This window comes from Aythya ferina, assembly GCF_964211825.1.
Source record: "Aythya ferina genome assembly, chromosome: 4".
In the NCBI taxonomy this organism is placed as follows: domain Eukaryota; kingdom Metazoa; phylum Chordata; class Aves; order Anseriformes; family Anatidae; genus Aythya; species Aythya ferina.
The window spans coordinates 40981801-41006489 of NC_140300.1; the positions used below are offsets into that span (position 1 = coordinate 40981801).

Sequence of the window (24689 nt, forward strand, 5' to 3'; positions counted from 1 at the left end):
CCTTTTCACATGTATTTTTGTACTCTGTTACAGCAAGAATTGCAGCCAAGTCTGTACTTTAATTGTCTGTTTCAAACGTTGCCCAGGTTTCAACAGCTGCCAGTGGTGGTAGATTTCACCTTTGCAGTGATAGTGGCTCTGAATCAGATGCTATACAGGAGCTAATCATTGTGGCTGCATTTCATTTCACTGCCTTCTCTGCAGAATGGATGCTGGAACCAAGTGTTGTACCACATGATACAGTGTGGACACGACATGGACCTATTAGAACAAGTCCAGAGGAGGGCCACAAAGATGGTCAAGGGTCTGGTTGGAGCATTTATCCTATAAAGACAGGCTGAGGGAGTTGGGGTTGTTCAGCCTGGAGAAGGCTTGGGGAAGACCTTACAGTGGCCTGTCAGTACCTAAAGGGGGCCTACTGGAAGGCTGGGGAGGGACTCTTTGTCAGGGAGTGCAGTGATAGTACAAGGAGTAATGACTTTAAACAACAGAAAAAATGATAGGTTTAGATTAGACATGAGGAAGAAATTCTATACTCAGAGGGTGGTGAGGCACTGGAACAGGTTGCGCAGAGAAGCCGGGGATGCCCCACCCCTGGAGGTGTTCAAGGCCAGGTTGATGGGGCTTTGAGCAACCAGGTCCAGTGTCCTTGGCCACAGCAGGGGGGCTGGAATTATATTATCTTTAAGGTCCCCTCCAACCCAAATCTTTCTATGATTCTATGATTCTATTTAGGTCCTTAAGTATGTTTTCTGAATCTGGCTGCAATAGAATGTCCTTCACAGGAAACTGTTATTGTTTACCAGGTTTTATAAATACTGTTCCTGAAAAAGATGTATTTTCCCTGAGAAACAGGAAGAAAATGCCCAACACTAGCTTATATTTTCTTCAATTAGGTGATAGGCCCATTGCTAAAACTCTCTCATTTAGCTGCAGAATATTCTCACCACCTCACAGTGTGTGACACACACAGAATAATAACCAGCACCCAGAATAATGCAGAAGGGGACAAAAAGAAGACTGCACAGATGGGAAGTACCATTTTCACTGTTGCCTCTGGAGTGCATGACCTTTACATAGTTAAGTGATGGTGCCTGGAAACCTGAGAGCACTCTGAAAGCTACTAGGCTTCATCTTCAGGACTTTGATTTAATTTTAATTCACAGTAGAAAGGATTTTCATTGTGAGGTGTCTATGTAGAACTTCAGGATTACAGCTGCCATGCCCTATGGTTATCATAGACACTAAACCCACACTTACCTTAATAGCTAAAATCTCTTTTTTTTTTTTTTTTCTTTAGTTTTGTGCAATTCACAGAGTATTTTTTCAGCTCCTTTATAAGGATATACTTCTGATGTCACCTGTGTCTAGTACACCTCTCTGCCCTGTCATCTTGCAGCAAACTAGATCTTGCCCTTTTCAGAGTTCTTTTCTGTCCTGTCAGCCTTTTCCCATGGCCATTCTCTTTCTTGCTGTTGCCTCAAAAGGCAACTTCTCTTTCCCTCCTGTGTAAAATACTGTTCAGGCTGCTGAGAGGAGGAGGAATTATGACAAAAAAGCTGCATTTTTTTGCTTCCAAATTAAGCAAGTCTTTGGAGAGCTGGCTGGGAGGATACGCTTCAGCTACGAAGGTGGAGGGGACTGTGTACAGATACAGGCACAAACTGTGTGCTTCCTCCCCTATATGGAATTAGAGGTAGCAGTGTAATTGTTGCTGCTCAGGACAGCAAGACGCTGCTGTTTGTACTTGTCAGCTGTTTGCCTGCCCGCCCTAAATGGAGACATGTGCCTTTCCCCATGTTGTTCCCACCCTCCCTCTCCCTCCCCCTGCATCTGAGTATTGCTCAGAAGTGGGCGAAAGAGGAATCCTTCTTTATGGTGTGAGTAATTTCCACTGTGTATTATGTACAAACATAGTTCCAAATTATTATGTAACAACTGAAAGTAAAAGAGAATTGAGGAGGGGGTGGAGCATTTGGTGCTGTCATTAGTGCAAACTTTACTGCGGCAACTTGCTCCACAGCCTTTCCGAGACTTGTGAGTATATTACAAATTTTAACATCCCCTTGCTTTCTTTTTCTTCCTTTCTTGTATTAAAAGGATGAGGGAATTCGTACTGTTTGGTTTCCAATTATTTAACATTTCTTAAAATTGCCTTGTAAGATATGTCAGAAGTGTAAAATATATAATTTAAGTATTATAGTTAACCTCCTACCTAGAACCTGTTTCGCTGTTTCTGCTGTATGACAGACATAAGCAAGCATGGAAAATTGGTGCTAGCCTGTGAGATTTTGTCACAATTTTCCAACAAACTCACAATGCAAAAATGAGGAGAAAACAAGCTCTTCTGTAAGACTAGAGAACATAGTAAGGACAAAGATAAAAAGCTGGGAGGTAAGTTATTTACCATCTTAATGTATATCTTGAAAGAACATTATATGTAGACAGGGAACTGAAAATTGCAGTCAAGTGGAATCCTATTGAAAACAGTGATACAGACACAACAGCTGATAGCAGTACACTGGGGAGGTATTAGCTGGTTAGTATGCCAACTAAGTAAATGCATTCATGAGTCTGCTGTTAAAATAACTCCTTCTGCCTAATGAAATCAAAAGGAAGGAGGAAATGGACATTTGGGGGGAACCTTGTGAAGGACTATGTTTTTAAGACCTGCAAAATTACCTCTGTTAAACCCATCAACAGGAAACCCTCCTTAGTGTGCACAAACACAGTGATGATTTCTTCTGTATACAGCAAGAATATTTGTGCTACTTACCCTTAAAAGAGTCTGATATTGCAGAACAAGCTCCTGATTATAATTACTATAGCATGTTTTGCTATATTTTCCAAATAGTCAATAGCATAGCAATTCCTTTGCCCATTATGAATGTTTTTACTTCTATTTACATTTACCCATTAATTTGACATGTGCTAGATAAATGGAAAGATTTCACTCAACTATTTTATCTTGGAACAAGATACATAATTATAGATCAACTTAGTATAAACAAATGATCTTTTTAAACAAATGGAAGCATCAAATCAAATCCTTTGGAGCGTATTGTACTGTTCTAAACTCTAAGAATGTGTATGACTTTATAGCCTGTCACAATTACTCTGCAAACTCAATAAAGGTCACCTTAGCCAGCTCTTTGGAGTGTACGATTCTGTATCCTACTGCTTTGAAACTTTTTGAATTCCTTTGGGAAAAAAATATTATTGTCAGATCCATTCTAAGGCATCCCAGACCTTCACTGAAAATAGAGAGGGATTGCAGAGGACAGATACAAGCTGATGTGGAGTAATTAGGTGGCATGAGTAATATAATGATAGATTTGTTTTGAGGAGTGAAAAGTCCCATCTCACATCAGCTTGCTTCAGAAAAATACTTGGCTTTGCAAGAAGATAAACATCTTCCAGGCTGTGGCCAGTAATACATTAAATACAAACTTTTTACTGGCAGGTGCAGGATCCTCACAGCCAAATGTTTCCCTCCACTGTTCTCAGAGGGCTCAGCTTTATATAGCCAGCACAGAAAGGAGGAGAAGAATCTGGGAATGGCATGCCCCTCTGTGAGATGTGCTCTATCAAGATAATATGCTTTATGGTGAAAAGTAGGTCATTGCTGCAGGGAGAGGCTAGCAGAGGGTACCACATCCAGGAATCACTAGAGCACAGCAGTTCAACCTCAGCTGTTGGAACAAACTTGTTACTCTGTGAATAGATACTGATTTTTATTCCTCTCATTCTACCTGACAAGGTCTTGTCGCTATACCCTTTCTTTCATCACTGTGCCATCGGTAGAAGCTAAAACCAAGGACAATAAATACACTTGCATTCATGTTTTTCAGGTCTTTCTTGTAACTCCTAACAAAGAATAGTCATTTTAGAGATTATTTAAAATACATCACTATAATGCACTAAGAATTCTCATATGTTGTCAATTTTCTAGAGTAAATGTATAGTGTGTTAAGCAAAACAAGAACAACTCAAATATGACCATTCACTGTACATGTGTACTAAAATATTTTTGATTTCCAGGAGTATTATTTCTTTATTTTCTTTGGTGTATTTTGCAGTGACTTTACAGGGAAAAATGCAAAAAGGGTGCAGCACAATTGTTTTTACTCTTAATATAACCTTTTAGCTCTAAGCAGTTGCATGTCTTAGTTTGCTGCAGAATCCCAAAATTGTGTATTTTAGTAAATGACAGTAGCTTTTCAGGTTGCTTTATTAAAAATAAAAATATTCTAACTATCAGGTCTTTTAGGACAAATTGGAATTATATTTAGGAGCTGTAGTATTCTGAGTCTCTTAATGTGGACAAGGCAAACCTAGATTTTTTCTATTACAACTTTATGATATATTATCTATAAAGATAATTTAACATTTTAAAGATAATGTTAACATTTTAACAAAGTTGTTCAATATCACTTCTATAGACACATTATAACCAGTGATGATGTTCTTTCCATTGTCCATCAGGACATGATAAAACATCCTGTGCCTGAAAATAGAAATCCAAGGTGTTGTCATAAATCTGTAAGTTTGAAAATTGCTCAGAAGTGGAGAGGGGAAGACTCTACTATCTGTTATTTATTATCTGCTATTTATTACTCAGAGAAATGTATATGATAGCGTTAGGTAGAGGTTGGACTCGATGATCTTGAGGTCTCTTCCAACCTAGAAATTCTGTGATTCTGTGATTCTGTGATGCAGCATCTTAGTTTTTGTTAGTATTTCCCACACTTTTCTTTATTCTTTATTCTCATTCAATCTAGATTTGTGATTCCAGTTCTACAGACTTTTTTAGGACAGGACTCTGGGAATAAATATTGACATATTTGCAAACAAGTGACTATTTTTCCCTGCAAAGACCAAACCTTGCTAGAAAGGACTATTAGCAGGTCCTTATGGGAATATTTTCTCAAAAGTCCATTTTGAGCAGGAGTTCAAAGGGATAGAACTATATCGCAAGTCCCCAGTACCTAAACAAACAGATTATTCTTTCATAGGCAGAAGGACCTCCAATTCTGTATTATTAATCCCAGAACAATTTACCTTCTCACTGTTTCAGTGCCAAACAATGAACCTTAGCTGCTTGTGCCCATTCTCAAAGGTTCCTCAGTACTGAAGGTTCTTCTGCTCTTGTTGGGTCAGTGCTGTTCCCAGGACTGGTCCTACAATATCATGCTCAGAATGAATCTGAAGGAAGACTTCTGTCTTCCATTCATAAATTAATGTACCAGCATAAAATCAAGACACCGATTCTTTTTTTTTATTGAAAAAATTAGCAAAGAGCAGCAAAAATATTTGGAAGCCAGTTATTTGCCAGCAGGAGATGTACTATATAATTGTGTTGTTCTTGCTGAAACATTGTTATCAGCAGGTAACAAGCATTGTTACAAACCATCTTACATGTACAGTATTTCATGATATAATGGATGAGGTATGTCTATAATGGTAGCAAAGAGCAATCACTCAGACACTGTTTCTACTATAGCTGCTATAAATTAAAAACTATAGTTTAATAGCTTAACAATTAACTCCAGTGCTAATGCTCAAGAACTACCAAAAAAGCCTATTTCCTGCCCACCGATGCATTGTTTTTTAAAAGCCTGCTATTACCTGTAGGATAGAAGGTTTGACCCTATGGCAGTTAAAAATCTTATATCAAAGTTGCACAATTAATCCACTGACGACTAGAAATTATCATTTATTTAAGGTGCCACTTTTAAATGAAAATACAAGTGAAACAAATTTGCTGTCTGTAATTTATTTTTGAGTAGAGGGATATTATGAATAGCTTAGCCAAAAATGGCTCCCACTATACCTTTCCCTGGCTGCAGTTTCTGCTGGAAGTCTGACAATGTCAAGTGCTTAGTAATTTTCTTCCCTTCAGTTTTAAAAACAGATCTGGATGGTGTGGAGAAATTTGTTGTCTATGCCGAGGCAAGGACTTGAACTCATTGGTAATTTCAGGTTATCATTTCCCACAAATCTTGTATGTGCAGATACAAATTATGGCAATACTGTTTTTGAGGTAATGGTCTTGCAAACAACTAATCCAGTAGAAGACCCATTTTATGTAAAGGAATAAACAACACTGACAGGATTTCACTCCACATATTTTAAATGCCGTAACAACAGTTAATATGCTGTTAACTATTAATAACACACTACCAGTTCTGTAGGCATCATGATGGAAAACCTCAGTGGCCTTCCTTGATACTGCTAGTTAAGAATTACAGCACCTATACCAGTGGTGCCTACTTGTACCTCTGGCAAGTGACAAAGTGTCATTGTTTTCCTAGAAGGAGAAGTAGAAACCTTACCTGCCCTTCCAGGACTAGGGAGAGGTATTGCAGGAAAATGGAAATCTGTGCTCCTGACATCTGAAAGTTGTAGCTGGTTATCACGACCAACTTGCATGTAAGACAAAAAATGTTATCAGCAGAAGCACACTCTTTCAAAAATAACTTATCTGCCTGCATAAGCCATATATCTCTCTCCTGAAGAGATTCTCTCTGCTGAATCTCACATGGCACATACGACACAGCTGAGTTACAAGAAGCATACAGTGTGAGTTTATGAAAGGCAGATCCTGCCAAGCTAACCTGATCTCTTTCTATGTATGACAAAATGACCTGCTTAGTAAATGAGGAAAAAGTTATGGATGTTGTTTACCTGGAGTTTAGTTAGGCAGTTGATACTGTTTCTCACAGTTTTCTGGAAAACTGGCTGATCGTAGCTTGGAGAGGTATACAGTTTGCTCAGTGAAGAACTGTTTGGATGGCTGGGCTTAAAGAATTGTCATGAATGGAGTTCAATCCAGTTGGTGGCTGGTCAACAGTGGCATTTCTCAGGCTTAGTCTTAGGAACAGTTTTGTTTAATGTTTTTATTTGTGACCTGAATGAGGGTATTGAACGCACCCTCAGTAAGTCTGCAGATGACACCACATTAGGAGGGATGGCCAATCTCCTTGAGGGGTAGAAAGGCTTTGCAGAGTGATCTGGATAGGTTAGATCAGTGGGCTGAGTCTGATCGCCTGATATTCAACAAGACTAAATGTCGGGTGCTGCAACTGGGTGCTGGTCAACAACTAGCTCAACATGAGCCAAGTGTGCCCAAGAAGGCCAATGACATCCCAGTCTGCATCAGTAATAGTGTGTCTGGCAGGACTGGAGAGGTGATTGTCCATTTATAAGCAGCACTGGTGAGACTGCACTTTGAGTACCATGTTCAGTTCACTACGAGAAGGAGTTGCGCAAGCATGTGCAGAGAAGAACAACAAAGCTGGTGAAGGAGTAGAAAACAAGATTATGAGGAGTAGCTGAGGGAACTATGTTTGTTTAGTCTGGAGAAGAAGAAGATGAGAGGAGATCCCATCGCTCTTTAAAACTTTCTGAAAGGAGGTTGAAGATTGCAGGGTGTCTGTGTTTTCTCAGGTGACAAGGGATAGGACACAAGGAAACGGTCTCAGGTTGTGCCAGGGCAGGTTTAGACTAGACAGAAGGAAGAATTTCTTAATGGAGAGGGCGGTCAAGCATTGAAACAGGTTGCACTGGGAAGAGTGGTGTCTCTATCCCTGGAGGTATTTAAGAAATGTGTGGACATAGCACTAAGGGACGTGGTTCAGTGATGGGACTCAGTAGGTCAGGCTGATGGTTGGACTTGATAATCTTGAAGGTCTTTTCTAACCTAGATGATTCTATCATTCCATGAATGATGTACTCCCAGCTTGAATGTCATACTAGGCTGCATCAAACTTTTTTAATGGACATCTGCATGCCTATTATAACAGAGCGCTTGTAATATGCTTTTTAAGAACATGGGAATGGGAGTCCCAGTAATCTTTTGCAGGCTCATCTATTGTAGCCTGTGGTGGAAAACAGAAAGTATGTTTGTCTCCTTGTTTGAGTGTACTTTGGTAATGCTGCAGTTGCTAGATGGAGTTTCCCTTTATGCTGCTTCTTGGCAGGGTAAATAGATCAAACAGTGTTTCATGCTCCTGAGACTAGATGAGTTCTGATACTACAGTTACCATAATTAGCTGCACTCAGGGCTGCCACATGCAGCATAGATCATCAATGTGCAGCAAAGGGGATGAGATGGAAGGCGACAGTGGGAGCCATCTGGGATTGCACTGCTCCCTGTCCTCAGTCAGCCTGGGGATTCCAGGAGTTGAACTATCCCTGCAGTGACCAACACCAAACACTGGTGATGGCAAAAATCAAATGGATTGGGGTTTACATGCTGTGGGGGTGCTTACAGCTTTCTTCTACTCATTTTATTTATTTTTACATCTTTTAAAATGATTTTTTTTAAAAAAAGTGTATAGCCTAAGTCCCACTGTATCTTATAATACAGTCATTAATTGCATGGGAACAGAAAAATGTAATTGTACCCTGACTATAATACATATATAATGGGAAAAATCAGATATTCTTCTTTTGTATGCCTCCATGTGTGATTTACTGCACATTCCTTGCAATCTGCTGTAAATGCAGAATAATTAATTTTACCTTTTTTTTGCTCACCCTTTATGGCACTCAGCAGCACAGTATCAAGTGGCTTTTTGAATGTGAATTAGTTCATTTTCTCAAAAACCCCAAAGTAAGAGTTTTATTTTATAAATGGGAAAACAAAATAGATGAACCTAAAGATTTAGGGTCTGATATGTGATACCTGGAGTTGATTTTTAAAAGAGATTATTTAGCATGCCCTAGGATTCTCTGTGTTTATATACAGTCCCAAGTGTGTTCTGTTGTAGCTGTGATAATTCAATGTTTGTTTGAATTAAGCTCTGTAGATGGCACTCATTTCTTCAAACTGTAGCCATCTGCATTGGAAAAAACTCCATCTGAGCTAGCTGACTATAAGGACTAGAAATATATGCCTGGGGAGCATGAGGCATCTCATCCTAAGGCCAGATACACAAAGTAACTTAAAATCAAGATTTTGTGTAAGAAGGAGCTCGGAAAATTGTTGGCAATTGTGAAAAATATGGGTTAAGGAACTTGTCCAAATCACATGGAGATGGAGAGATGAAGTCAGGGACAGGACTCAGTTTTTTGGGGCTACATTCAACTGCTCTTGTCATCAAACCCATGCTTTTCTTCCTGTAATCTGACTCCTTTTGTATATACATGCATCTTTTTTCAAAATATATATATTTTTAAAGACATTGATACAGTCTCTTTCAGGTGCTTGGTCTGTTCAGTAAAGAGAATCCAATCTTTTCAGAAATCCTGTGAGGGAAAACGGAAATTGTTACATAATAGTGTGATTAAAAAGTTAATAATTTACTTTTTTTAAAAAAAAAAAAAAAAAAAAAAGTTATGAACTCACGGGAAGGCAATGAGAAAAAGATTCAGTTTCAATTTCTGGAGAACAATGTACTTTAGAGTTCATAAATCCCCCCACTTCACTTACAATGTGAGTAAGGACTCCTTCCTTTCACCTCCACCCTGTCTTAATTCTTATCTGTGCCTCCATTCAGTTATGTTACTCTAACTCCAGAGCTTGGTTACATGCAGCATCAATGATTTTTGTTCCTTTACCACATTGTTCCTGCAGGAAGCCTTTTTGTATACCAAAATTTCTGCTTGCCTCTCTGAAGCTCTGAGATAGAGTACATTGATTGTAAAAAGACTGCTGGAGACCAAATACTCAGTGCCAACAAATCTCTTCTGTAATTATGTAAACTAAGCCACTCATGACTTGGCCAACTTTGTGCAGATTTTCTAAGCTGCCGAACTTGAACACATTACTAAAAAGCACAGCTTTAATTAAATAGTTATAAACATTTTCTTTAGTATCAGAGAAAAAATGCACATTTCTGCTCATTTGTTTTTGGAAGTGACTGAATTACTCTTGATGGGACTTAAAAGAAAATCACTAGCCTGAAGAAGTAGTTCAGCATAGGAAATTCCAGCTTTAACAAATTTGGCTTGACAAAAAAAAAAAAAAGCAACTGAAACGGTCTTATTGTTTGAGACCCAGTTGCAGAAGGCCCTGACAAAACTGTAGGCAACAGCCCCTTTACACATACAGAAATATTTTAATTCAAGGCCTAATCTCAAATACTGTACATTGGAAGAGGCATCTCCAGGTCATCTCTTCCAACCTCCCAATTAAAGCAGGGCTAACTTCAACATTACAGCAGGTTGCTCCAAGGATACCTCAGAGCTTCCACAACATCTCTAAGCAGCTTCCTTCACTGTGTAACTGCCCTCACTGTGATTTTTTTCCTCATATCCAGTCAGGTTTCCTTTGCTGTGTACAAGGGGAAACTGTAGTTGTTTCCTTCAGTTCTTTCACTGTGCACCTCTGGGAACAGTTTAAGTCTATCTTCTTTATAATCTCTATTTACGTAGTGGAAAAAACAAACAAACAATGAGATCCTTTCTTTCCCTTCCCTTCTCCACGTTGCACAAACCCAAGTCCCTCACGCTGCGTGTTCAGCCCCCAAACCATTTTAGGGTCTGAGTTTTCAGTTCATCAGTCTCTCTTGTACAGTAGGGCCAAAGCTGTACCCAGAACTCCAGACACACAGCCTTTCTCATGTGGAGCACCACTCCAGAAACATCATGTTTGTGCCTTTCATCTTGACTTTCCGTTAGATGCCGGGTAGTTTAAGTGTCTCATCAGGATCACATATGCAACTGGGAGGCATCTTCCTTTGTTTAAAGACAGCTTCATCCAATTCCTTGATCAGGCATCTTGTAGCAGATACACACCATCATGTCTGCATGTTGAATTCCTTCTCTTGTCTGGTCTCACCCTCCTTGTACATCACAGCTCCTTTTCCTTGATCCAGTTCTATGCACAGCATACTGTAAGCCCTTTGCTCTTCTCTGCTCATCTTTCCTTATGAGCCTATACCCAGCCACTGCAGCACTCTGGTGATGTGAGCTGTTCCACTACACCTCCTTCATGCCAGCAAGGCCATCATCCTGTAGCTGTGTGTGGATGGACAGTTCCTCCTGGTTCTTTCCCAAGGCTGCATGCAGAATGCACAGGTACTTAAGGTGATCTCTTGACTGCCCTGTTTACACAAGTGGAGTTTAAGAGCCTTCCTCATCACCATATCCCATAAATTCCCAGTCTGGAAAAGCTTAAATCAAACTTAAATCTCAGGAACTAAGTTCAATTACGAGACGAATGAACATAAAATCAGATTTTGTTATTTCACGGGCTATTTGAACATTATGGAAAACAGTACTTAAAGAGTATCTTCGGAGATGTTTTCTTGCAGATTATCTTGGGACTACTTTTATCAAAAATACAAATACTAATGTCCAGATAAATTGTACTTTCAAAGTATCTTCATCCTTTTCTGCTGTATGCCTGTGAATTCAAAATCCATGGTCTGAACAAAAGAAATTACTTGTTTCTCTAACCCCAATACACAATACTTGCAAGACCTGCAAGTGAATCTAGAAAAAAGAAAGTTTTAAAAAAGAAGGGAAGCTTTCTAGTAAATTTAATTGTTTTGTCTGCAAAGAAGGTAATAAAAAGGCAAATGAGCTAATTCACTGCCATGATACCTACTATGAAAACACTGTTTAAAAGAAGGTGCGTAGTGGATTGCTGCTGACCTGCTCTTGTTTCCATATGGTTTGCTTCATTTATTCTCTTATAATTCACCATATAAAATAAGAAGAATGAAAGTAAAATTGCATATCTGGGCTGTATTGTATCTACATAAAAGGCAACAATTAAAAGCAATTGTCATGCTGTATTGAAGTAATCAGGGGAGCTCTTCCAGCCTTTTACAAAACATAGAATTATAGCAATGTTAATGGGTGTAACACTAGCTAATTTGGCTATAATTTCTGTACTGATTGTCATCAGAAGTTAGAAAAAAATATCCTTTGATATCCCCCTCCTCGATATTGCAGCATTCAAAGATATCAGTGTAAGATGGGTCTCTAGTACGTAACACTTGTTGAAAAGATGTCTTGTGTTTTTCATTCATTTCAAAGATTTAAAGGGGAGTTGAAAAAGTTGCAAAATTTCAGCAGCTTTCTGGTTTCAATGCTCTTGACAGTCTGAGAGCCACTCAAACCTTTACTGCAACATTAAATATGCTTATTTTTCCACCTCAAGGTCCCACGATGTAGTTGCCTAATTCAGATTCTGTGCTATTCTGAGTAATGTCCCAGGAGGCAAGATGCTGGGGATGGCATGGCCAACACAGAAATCTGCTGGAATGTGCAGCAGGCTGGAGAGTCAGGTAGGTGCCGTTTAAAAAACATGACATTTTATGAAGTCTCAGTGAAGCTTTTAGTGTTATTTTTATAGCCCTACAAGAAAAAACAGGTAATTCAGCAAATTTAAAGCTTGGAAACATTTCCAGGATTTTAGATGAGGCCACTAGAACCCTATAACTTTCTGTTGTGCTTTTTCCATTCCCTGTTGTCTACTTGTCCCAGAATTAACTAGTAAATAGCCTTAAGTCTAAATTTTTTTAGATTTCTGGGATGTTTTTCTTCATCCCCCCTCCATCTCTCCTCCCTTCCCATTTTATTCTTTGCAGAGCAAGCTCTAGCAGACCTCTCTTGCCTGGACTTAATGATTGTGTCTGTAGCTGACCTTCCACAACATGTGATGCCATAACCCCTGACCCTCAAGCATGTTCAATATGGGAGGAAAATCCTATCAAGTGTCCAGGCTTTGTAGCACTCTTCAGAGTTTCTCAAAACACTTTCTGGATGATTCTGTGTCAGTTGTGTTTCTAGTATGCAATGTGGCCAGATGACCATAGATAGTATCGGGAGATAATAGCATCCTTCTCCCGTTGGCTGAATTTAGGTGTACTCTGAGCTAGAATACTGCATTGACCTGCTTGTCATGAGGCCTTTCAAAGCTGTACCTTGCTATAGTGTTTCCACTTCTACATCTCCTTATTTTTGGTCTGTGCTTCTACCATCTACTCAACATATTCCACCTCGCCACACCAGATTATAACTCCCTGAGTCTTTGCCTACATTTTCAGTCTCTTGCCCATTATTTCATACAAAAATACACCTCCTAGCACTTCTCAGATGTTGCTGAAGATACTATACGATAATGATGGAGTAGGTCATGTGCCACTCATTAGCAGTTGCAAGTTACTGCACGTTACTACATGCAGTAACTGCAAGTTACTACAATGATTTTCTGTGGCACTTGTGAGTCAAATTTAGGTTAATTAGTATTCTAGGCCTGTAAACAACTTCAGATACACCACAAGCAAATAATTCCTTATTGATGCAGATAATTTCAAACACAAATACACACAGTGTTATTTTGACAATAGTATTTTCCCTCCTGCTCTTCAAGAATATAAAAAACTATACTGGGTCTGGCTTGGATGGAGTTAACTTTCCCCACAGCAGCCCATACAGTGCTGTGCTCTGCACTTGTAGGTAGAACAACTTGGATATTGCACCAATGTTTTGGCTATTACTGAGCAGCACTGGCATAGCGTCAAGGCTGCCTCTCCATGCCCCATGCCAAAAGCCAGTAGGCTGGGTGGGGGCAAGAGGAGTGGAGGAAAACAACCAGGACTGCTGACCTAAACTGAACAAAGGGATATTCTATATCGTCTGACATCACACCCAGCTACAATAGTTGTGGAAGGGGAAGGAGAAAGGGGGGGCCTCTCATTAGGAAAGAGTTGGTCTTCCTAAGCCATCACTACTCATACTGAGGCCCTGCTTCCCAAGACATAGCTGAACATCACTTGCTGATTGCAAACAAAGAAAAATTGTTTTCTTCCTTTTGCTTTTGCATGACCTATTTTTTCTTGCATGAGCTGTAATTAAAAAGCTCTTTATCTCAACCTGCAAGCTTGCCTGGTTTTCACTGTATTTTCTTCCCCTGTTCTTCTGTGGGGGGAGAGTGAGAGAGCAGTGCGGTAGAGCTTAGCTGCCTGTTATCCATAGGTTAGAGCCTGGTGCACCTTGACAATAAGCACACGGAGGTCTTTCAATTAAATAATTAATTATATAACTCTGCAGAGTCAGGTGCTTGACAATCTCTCACAAAGCAAGCACTCCTCTGACTTGAATCACCATTATTTATAGACAGCAAACTTGTGAAACTATCTCTCTGGCTACTTTTGGTTGTCTGCCTTAGCTGGCCTAACTTATTTTTATCGAGTTTGCGCATTCCACGGACCAGCTTGGGCGTGGGGGGAGGAGAAGACACCAAATTCTGCATTTTCATATATTAGTGTTTTGGTGTGTGTTTTTTAAATATGTTAATGACACTTAATGAGCGAAGGGTTACCATAGGTCAGTCTGGAATTTTCCTTCAGCTGTTTTTCTCCTTCTTGTCTTTTAGTTTCCATCCCTTATCTCCCTTGCTTCTGCTAGCTCAAGGCTACCAGTTTCCCTGTTTTCTTCAAGGTTTCCTTGTTTTCTTCAGCCTGAGACTACATGCCCATTGGTTGTTAAACCTCCACAAAAGCCATTACTCATGTAGCAAGATATGGAAATAGGATTGCAAGATCATCTCAGCAATCACACCTATTTTGCCCTTTGGACATCATAATGTTGCCTCCGTTGTAACTCACCAATTCTTCTCTTTGATCTTTCATGATAACTTCAGAGGCCTCCTGTCTTCTGGAAGTGATTTTGTTTGTTTCCAAAGCCAGTGAACATTTTAAAATATCATTGTATCACTGCTCTCTTTTAAAGATGTGTGAGTTTGTTCCTATAACATTTATTCTGTTACTTTACCATCTCTTGAGTTAATCATTTTATGCTATTATTCATATTTATACACAATGAGTGATGTAGCTATGCAGGTAAAAACAAAATACCAGCGCCTTTCTGAATAGAATGTACTATCTAAAAACAGACGTAACATTTTGCATTAACACTTACGTCGTGCATGTTATAATTGAAAGAGTACGTGTATGAGTTGAAAACAGTAAATCATAGCAGAATAATCTACTACAAGGAAAAAAGTTGAGTGGATTACATCCACTAAGGATATATTATTGTGTACTCTGTAATAGTTCAAGGATTTTTTTTTGCTTTAGATTTTGAAATGATTAATAAAGATTTGAACTAGATGATGCTTTTGTAGTTAAACTATCTTTTCACTTAAAATACTCTTAGAAGCTACTACACAAAATCTAATGAAGAGTATTCTGGTGATGTTAGAAGTTTCAAAACAGTTTTCAATGAACAGTTCAGAGAGTTATTAGTCATTAGTTATCAGTTATAACAACAAGCGGGTTATTACAATGCTACCAGAAATTTAGGAACCAAGGTCTGTTTTCCAGAAATCAGGCCAACTTTCCATTACCAAAATGGCTTTGAATAACTGAATCTGTCTGTTGGCTAGTTTGCTGAGTTACCTCTATATGCTAGAAGAAAAGATACCATAAAGTTAGTATTGAGTAGCTGATCTTTGGGAACTTTACAGAGAAGCAGGCAAAAAAGATATTTACCTACAGGTTCACAATTAATTACTTACCCTGAGTGTACTAAAGGGTGCTTCTGCATACAAATGAAGTAGCTTCGGTCTGTTGCTGGCCAGTAGGCTGCATGATACTGTTAAATATTGTTGAAGAAAGTAGTTGTCGAGCGGATTTCTGACAAAGCCTTTAGTCCTAAAATTAATTGTTAATATAAACAGTTAAATTAATGTAAAAATGAGAACAAAGTAAATAAAGTGCATTTCATCCAGTGTTTTGTTGCACTGATTCTAATTAGTAGCACTAGTAAAACCAGATTTTTCCAATCTCTTAAAAGTTTCTACAATAATTTACCATATAATTTGAAACTATGACTTTATATTAAATTAAACATCAGATGATTCATTATTTCTACTGTAACGTTCTCTGGTTGAATTTGAAAGCTCAAAGCCCATGATTAGAGGATTCCCTCCCTCACTTTCACTGGGGCACTTGAGGAAAATTTCATGTTTTCATTTTCTAAGCCATTCAGAGAAAAGGAAGTTGGTTAGGCATTTCTCTAACATGTTATTATCAGGTATACTTGAAGAGATATACATGCATTTACTTTAACTTCATGTTTATTTTTGCACTGTAATTATACTAAAAATTCAGTGAAAAAGATCAATGAAATCCCACCAGTATATACAATACCTTCACTCACTCACAAAAAAATATACCAGTCCCAATCTTGTTAAATTTTCTTTTATCTGAAATAATGCCTGTTCCTTATTCATCTATTTGTCTACTGAAGGAACAGACCTTAGTGCACACAACTCTTGACTTCTGCTGGCCAGGATACACAGTTCTGTGAACGACATCAGAATAAGACTGAGAGTGCAGATTTTTCAGTTTCTGTTGTTGTCTCCTGTGTCCCTTTGACGACCTTTCCATCATTAGTACATGGAGCACCATCTTTTTTTTTTTTTTAATGCTATCAACTTCAGGTCTGTAACTGAAAAATTATTATTATTTTTTTTAGCTAATTCATGCTGATATTTGAATGAAGTTTCATATGTACTATTTTATTACATATTTGTAATCACCTAGCCAATTGTAAACTAAATTTATTCTACTGTACCTTAAGACTACCAAAGCTGGTTAGGAGATGAAAGCCTTCAGAAAAACTTCCAGCATATTCACTCCCCTTACTTTCCCCCCAATGTTATTTGTAAGACAAACATCAACCATGTAATTCTTTAGTGTAAGAGCTAAAATTTATAAATGTTCAAAAAAAGAAAGAAACTAGAGATAAGCATGGTAATTAGTTTGCAACTTCAGTGGGCATTTCTATGACCTACTACATGTTTTTAATGATACAGTCTTGGGAAGTGACATAGGCTCTAACAGTGTGGGGGAGTGTTGCTCTATTTCCTTTCTGAACAAGCTGTCTGTTGGAAACATGCCTCTAAGTTGTAGCTTTCCTCCAGTGTTAGGGCAAGCTACAGGCTTTCCTTATTTTATTATGTGCTCCAGGATCCTCAGTCCTTCACAACTCAGCAGCCTAAGCCTCAATCAGGTCTTTTTAATTCCTTCTCTGCAAAGGTGAATTAAGGTGCACTCTCTCTCCAAGCTATCCAGGTCTTGGAAGGAATAAAGGTGAAAGCCATGGAACAGACATTCCAAACCTGATGAAAACACAACTTTCATCACTGTTGCCAAAGTGAAATGGACATTATACTATTGTTTTCTGTTTCCTAGCTTCTGAGTGAGGATAACAAACAAACTCCCTCCCTGTGAAGAACATTTTCAATTTCAGAGCAGGAAAATCTCTATAAAAAAGATTAGTATTCCTTTTCTTACTTACTTGAAAGAAGAAAAGAGCCTCAATGAAAACAGGGATGTGCATAGGACACTGAGACAGTACTGAGAAACACAGGAATATGCAGAAACTGTGTCTGGAATAACTGCAGAAATAGGTGGTCCTGTGGGAGAATATTCTGTTAAAAACTCCAGCCTAGAAAAGTCCTACCGTCTAAAATTAATGGTACATACTGAGAACTGCTGTGCATGGCTCTCCACTCAGGCCATGAGATGATGAGTCACTGGCAGCCCCACCTCTTTTCCTGCTACTTGCCTTTCTGCACATATGTCAAGGACAGCAGGTAGAACTGCTATCTTTATAAGTAAAGTAGACTAACTAAAAGCTGTGGCCTCAGTACTTGCAGGCAGACCTACTATGTTGGCATTGTTGCATTTGATGAAGTTTGAAATATTTATTCTTACAGGCTGATCTTCATGGTGCAACATTTGCACTGTGGGAATAATAATCCATCTTGTCAGGACACTGGATCTCAGGGGCAGGGGTGTGGGATATAGCAGATGCTTGAGCCTTGGGGAACGATGCAGATGGACTGTGAGACATGATGGTGTATGCAGACAGAAATTCCAATGTCCTAATATAAACTGGTGATCCTGTACAAATCCATCTATCACCACAAGCATTGTAAATTTTTTTTAAGTGAAGATTTCAGCATCTGCTTAACTGCAGTATGTAATTACACAACTACAGCCTTGGTGTTTGATCTGTCAGCAGCAAAATGGCTACCTAGGGATTAATAGTAAACTATGCCCTTGAGTTGGAGCTATCTCCTTGGTATACTGCTTTAATTTCTAGATTGTCTCTGAGCAGATTTTTATTATAATGAGCTCCATTTCATTGCCACGTAGTCATTTCATTATAAGATCACTACGCAGCACAGCCTTGTGAATCACAGATCTTTCCCAGTGTTCACTGGTAGTTTTCTGAGACAAGAAATAATGCTCTCCTGAATGAAGTTGTTCCAGGAAAAGTTCTTTCACAGCTCTTTAGTTGGAGGAAAGAGAAGAAAATGCCAGCATTGTAACTTACTTGCAAACCAAAGAAGCCTCAAGTGGAAGTGTATCAGAATTTAATTTATTTTGAAAACAAAGCTTCCTCCCTAAATACAATTCAAGAAGTTTCCCTTCAGTTCTAGAGAGGTGATTCTTGAATTCCTTTTGAAGTGAAAATAGGATTTTCTTGGATTGACTTCAATCTCAAAAAGCCTAATGGTTTCTAATAGATAACCTGCAATGAGGGAGAGGGGAAAAATAAAAAAAAGAAGACCATTTGGTATCATTTGCACGTACTGATTTAAAGAGAAACAGCTAAGGAAATGCAGTTATTTGAAATTAATTATGTTATTTATACAAAAAATTAAATACATCTCTATATAAAAAGACATTGTCCCTGCAGGTATCAACAGCTCTCTTGGCTATGCTATCAGACAATTTTCAACTAAACTCATAAAGCACAGGTTGCTTTGAAAGTAATTGTTTCTACTGCAACATTATACTATGCAGCAGACTGTTAAAGTCTCATGATACTCTTTGCAAAAGTAGAATTGGTAGCTTTAATGCCTTGACTAAATCCTAAATGCCTTGACTAAATTTATATGGTCAAGTAATTTGTCTCTCTCTTAAATCCCAAGTATGTGCTTGTTCTTGTCTCCTTCTCACACCTACAAGCAAAATATTCTGCAGACAGAAACCTTTATTTATATGCTTTTTGCACTTTTGTGTGACCCTTGTTCTGAAATTTTGCTTATTTAACCAGTTGTTAGTACTCCCGATAAACAGCTGGCCACATAAAAATCAGGAGACAACTCCCATGACTTTGGATTTCCTCCAGAAGCTATGTGGATAACTATGTGATCTTAATTTTCTGTATTTTTTTTTTATAATATGCCCAGACAAATGCAATATCATTTAATTGACGAAAGCTTTGAGCTTGCCACTGTGCTCATTTTGTTTCCTACAAAGAGATGTTTCTCACCACATAGTGTTCCACATCATTAGAGACTTGCCCCATTTTTCTGCTCTCTTGCTTCTATTCAGAATGCTGAAGTGCTGTGCAATAATTAGGCTGATCTTAGACTTTTGCAGCATATTTCACTGGATTTAATCTTTCCAAGAAACACCTCTTTGTGATATTAAAGAAGTCTGATTTTGATGTGCCCTGTAATGAATACTGTGAATTTCATTTTGAAATATGATACTAATGTAAGGAAGAGATGACCAAGTAATACATGAAAATTAGGATTCCAAATCATATTAATCATCTACAGTCTTCTCATCTCATTGGCTGTTGACTTGCAGATAAATTTGTCAATTTAATTTGAGAAGTATGCACTAACTTTTTGAGGTTCTTAAATTATTTTTTCCTGTAAAAAAGCAGTCTTTATTTGCTTTATGGCAGAATGAGCCTTTCACTTCACTCAATATCATTACACTGCTAATTAGAAATCATCTGTGCTTTCACCCTCTGAGCTACCGTTCTTATTTCAGACATGAAAATCTGGGATGCATGTTTTTTTATTCCACTGTAGATATCCCATGACTCTCTTTCTCAGCTTGCAACGTCTCCTCCAAAAAAATTAAGTTTCCCAAAAATGCAGATGATATTTTAAAAAGAAAAATTCCATACACCCCAAATAATCTCCCCTTTTCTTCTAAAAATGAGTTCCACATAGAGGCACACACAGTTTGTTTCAACTGAGCTATTATCTGATAATAATTACACTGATACTCAAGTAAATAATTAGCATATAAAATTACTGAAATTGATTCCTATTATTCATTTGACTTAAAAAATGACAAAAATCAGACAGAGCTGGCTGTGCTTGAGTGAAATTTTGTTAGTGAAAATTTAATGACAGTTTGGAAATGACTCAATAAGTATCCACTAGCTTAGTTTATCTAAAGGAGGATAATCAGTTAATCAGTTTTCAATGTAAAGTAAAATAAACACAGCCCTCGGAAAACTGCTGAAGATTCCTGGTATTTTTTTTCAATCACTTTGAAGTCCTGTGCCTGCCTTTTCTCACTCATGTTTAGCTCCTGCAGACCCCCGGAGGACTAGTAAAAGCAGGTCAGAAAGCTAGAGAATTGTATATCTGATACATCACATAAGAGATGGTTACAAGGGATGGACTTTGTGTCATCTGTGTCACCACACCCCACCCCGCAGTCCCAAAATATTAAAACCCCTTAATATCCTACTGAAATTTTGATAGACCATATGCTGCTACCAAATCACTGTTGAAGATAATTTACCCAGACCCAAAACATAGCTAGCAAACAGCTAAATAGATCTCATAGGTCTATAGATTATATAGAGTTTTAGATTATTAAAGGGATACATTAAGCTATTCTACTTTGTTTGGTACATGAATCAAAGTGCTTAGTTCTCTCTGCTAAATTACATAGTTAAAATGTTCTTTTGTGCTGCATTAACCCTTTCAAAAAATACAAGACTGTACATATACAAGTTAACAATGTAACATGAAAAGAGTCCATTTCAGAGTGATAAACACATACCCTCATGAAGACTGTGTAGATACCTTTGAGATTAAAAAGATTTTAGTGAGTCAGTTCAGCATTCGTTTTCTGCAGAAGCTGAAACACAAGCTTATCACAGTATACTACAGTAAAACTTGAAGAAAATACAATGAAAATATGAAATTTGGCCTGATTTGGGGAGAAATCTTCACTAACAACAATATCTTAGGAACACCTGCATCTTTCCAGAAAAGCTGGAATTTTTTGATGTAAAGTTTTTCAAGATGTGATGAAGCATTTGGGGTCTAGTGCTCCTGAATGATAAGAGGGAGAAGTCTCTGCCCTCATACTCCTGTTCAATGAGGGGGACTGGCTTATTCCTCTCACCAGAAACATAGTGTATGTATATATGTGATGTACATGCTGAAGCTGACAAAGACGGGCGCTTTGTTCTGACCGGTTCTCTCTAGCTGACCAGAACACAAAGCAAAGCTATTCTTTCTAATATATACGTTTAACGTTAGCTTTGTGAAACCAGTTTTCAGCTGTGGATACCTGAAGATATGTACTCCAGACAGTTTTACTCATTTTCCTACTCTCTTTCTTCTATTATTCCATACTCAAATACACTTGACTTGTGTATTGTGTTCAAGAAACGCTATGCTACTAACATTTATTATCTTGGCTAGGTGTTGTCTAACAGTACCTGAATGCATTATAAATGTATGGTGATACAATAGAAAGGTCTAGAGCATATTCACTACTAATACACATATTCTCCAAGTGTCTATGGGACATTTTTTGCAAGGGAATCTTTGTAAAACTTTTCTGATGTTCTGCTTTTAAAACAATTCCTTATTTTCTCTCTCTCTCTCTCTTAAGGACAACCCCCCCACACACACACTCATCTTCTGCCCTTGTGTAACTGAAAATGACTCTCAGATTTGTGACATTTTATGGATGCCTATAGATTATTTTGCTTAATTTAAATGACACATAAATATTTCAGGTCTTATTTTGAAATGTGTGTTATTTCAGGACAAATGGGTCATCATAAGGACAAAGTAGTTTTCTAGTAGGTTTCATACAGGTAAAAATGAATGACTTAACTATAACGCAAATTTATGTGCTTTGCATATATGACAACTTTTAAGAAAAACGCAATAGGCACTACACTGAATGCAAACTAATGTATAAACATTGAGAAAGCTAACTCAAGCTATGTATTACACTTAGTCAAAGTGACTTTTTAACAATAACATGACTCATTGAGATGGAGGCCTAGTAGCTATCTTCTACACTTTCTAGGATCTGAAGGCTTTTGCCTCTACCTATCCTAACAACTCAGTGCTCATATCGCAGGTATGCTAGCATCCAAGAACTGGGACAGAATGATTTATCTCAAAGAAATTTAAGTCACATTTTGTCCTGAATTAAATATCAGTGAGTGAAAAAAAAAGCACACTGATTTAAATCAAGGACCTTTATTTTATTTCAGTTTATATCTCAGTTATTTTCTTAAGAAAAGGTCATTTTTTCTAGTTCACATTACCACTAAAAAAAATAAAAATAAAAAAAAATTCAAGTGACAGAAACCCTAACATTAAACATACATTTTCATATTTCTAACCAGGAAAATATTTAATGCACTTATATTTCTTAAACAGTTTTGTGAGTTATAGACTCAGATTCTTAACTGATAGTCCAGGAGACTGTGAATGATGCTTATTTTTGCTTGCTGGTTTTTGTTTTTTATTTTGCTTACAATTTCTGTCAGTCTCTATTCTGAAGGAAAGAAAATGGAAGTAACGTGCTTTAAGAGTATTTGAATCTTGTTTTACGTGACTTAAATGATTACCTAAAATACTTCTGATACAGATGAAAAAAGTATAGACCTCAAAGTACTGGGTTACTCTTTTTGCTCAATATTCCTCAGATTTTCTGCAAGACATGGAAGCACCTTTCGAAAAATCAGTTTAGGCATTTGAGTAGGATAAACACCTCACTCTTACTGAAATCAATAGGATAAGTTAATATTCAACATCCCTTCAACTGACTGCAAGCTTGGGTCTATGGGATGTGACCTTGCTCTGCTCTATGAAGAATTCTGTATGCACTTGGTGTCAAAAGCAATCTTGAAAGTATGGTACATTTTCCTATATATTTAGAGTAGTTAAATGATAGCCCTTCCGGTTATTTTTTACTCATAGTTTGCAACTAAGAGAGAAGAAACTTTGTTTCTCTTTTCCAAATAGGTTGCTCAATTTTGAAATAACTATTTCAAATGATGAAAATGTTCTAACAGTGCCTGGTGAACTGAAGCAAAAATAAACTAGAGCAAAACCACAAAGAAATGAAATACATCTTTTTGGGAAGAGGGCAACTAGCAGCATTTTTTTCCATTTTAATGGCTGAAAATAATACGTACGCTTACTCAAAGTACTGACATTGTAACTGTTAGAAAGCTCAATCTGGCCTAAAAAAAGGAAAGATATGTTCCCTTAGGTTATACGTATTTCTAAAAAGCAGTACTCTTCAGAAAATTACATTATGAAGAGGACTCAATAATGTAATATTTTACATTTTTAAATTACTTACCATCTCCTATTATGTTTAGAACTTAATACAAAAGTTGAAATACAAGCTGAAAAAATGTTTAGGTATCAGGAACTGATAACCTTAGCTGACAGTTGAAATTCAAAAAATCCATTATAAAGCAAATACTTATCTATAGTGATTAACTACAGGGAAGAAATACTAGAGATGTTATAAACATGAGAATACCTCAGATCTGACAAGCTTTATATGCATTCTCCTTTGCTGAAGATAGAAGAGTTTATCAGGGAGGTATCATTGTACTCTTGGCATTCACAACTGGCTGCAGTTGAAGACAGCAGGTCCAGAAGACTTGTAGTCAGAGCCAACTTCACTTTTCCTAAATTCTGTGTGCTTCTCTAAATCATTTCAAGAGCATGTATCTAATTTTTAACCTGTAAGGACTATAATCCTTTCTGATCTGCACATTACAACCTACCCATAAGTTACATACTGCCTGTAGACTAGCAGGGGTTAAAGAAGAGTCATTATGTTGGCTGTGAAATACCCCTTAGAACAGGGTTTTCTGCAGCCCTTTGGGTGTACAGAAGCTGTATAAGAAACTTTATTATGAACCTGTATCTATGTTTTCACAAGACGACTCCTGCATGCCTCAGAACACGCTCTGATGCAAAACTGTTTTGACTACCTATACAGGTTTACAACAACGATCAATAAGGTCAGACAGACTATCTGAGATGGTACACAGCAGGGGTGGAATGGAAGGAACAGAGTGGAAGGAAAATCTAAAGGAGGTGAGGGGTGAGAGGCTGAGGCCTGGCTGCAGGAGGCAGTGCCCGGCCCCTGCAGCCCCTCCAGGATCACCCCCAAGTCCCCCAGGCCTTACCTCGAGCTCCCCACGCTGCCCGGCCTTCAGCCTTGTTGGGGGCTTGCTCCCAAGGCAAAGCCCTGGTCCCCAGTACAGCAGCAGCACCTTGGGGCCAATTCCCACGCTGGGCCATGTGCCTGGTCCTCACCTCCTCATGCCCCACATGGAGAAACCTAGCAAGGCCCACTGAAATTGTGCTAGGCATGTTCTTGCACAAGTGTCAAAAACTTGTGTGTGTCTTCTTGGAGGAAGAGTCTGTTCCAGTAGTTCACGTGCTCAACTTCTGGAGAAGAGAATTGGAGGAAAAATCAGTGAGCTCAGTTAGAATTGTGGATGTTCCCGATTTTACAGAAGGGAAGTGTAAAACTTCTAGGTATACATTTCTCAGCCATACTCTCTGCTATGCTGATTCTCTAGTTTACAAGTCTTACAGAAGGTCAGCAGGAAGCACAGTGGAAGAGACTTTTATGCTATCTTGATCCTTGGAAACAAGTGTCTGCATAGAG

At 38.1% G+C, this 24689-nt stretch overlaps 1 protein-coding gene and 1 long non-coding RNA gene across 7 annotated transcripts in view; one reads left to right on the forward strand and one right to left on the reverse strand.

Moving 5' to 3' along the window:
- Positions 1-1827: 1827 nt before the first annotated feature.
- IL15 (interleukin 15) overlaps positions 1828-24689 on the forward strand; it is a 37157-nt gene continuing 14295 nt past the window's right edge. For 2 of the 5 annotated variants that reach the window (XM_084516866.1, XM_084516869.1), the window contains exons 1-2: positions 1891-2037; positions 12116-12242. In XM_084516866.1, the coding sequence (XP_084372992.1) occupies positions 12180-12242 (63 nt within the window). In that variant the 5' untranslated portion in view covers positions 1891-2037; positions 12116-12179. The other 3 variants (XM_084516868.1, XM_084516867.1, XM_084516870.1) reach the window with 3 other exon arrangements.
- The window catches only part of LOC311435639, a 34539-nt gene continuing 22022 nt past the window's right edge, over positions 12173-24689 (reverse strand). The window contains exons 5-7 of one of the 2 annotated variants that reach the window (XR_014692295.1): positions 24202-24288; positions 15479-15614; positions 12173-12312 (exon numbers count right to left, since the gene is read on the reverse strand). This is a non-coding gene — a long non-coding RNA (uncharacterized lncRNA). The remainder of the gene's footprint in view (positions 12313-15478; positions 15615-24201; positions 24289-24689) is intronic. The other variant, XR_014692294.1, reaches the window with a different exon arrangement.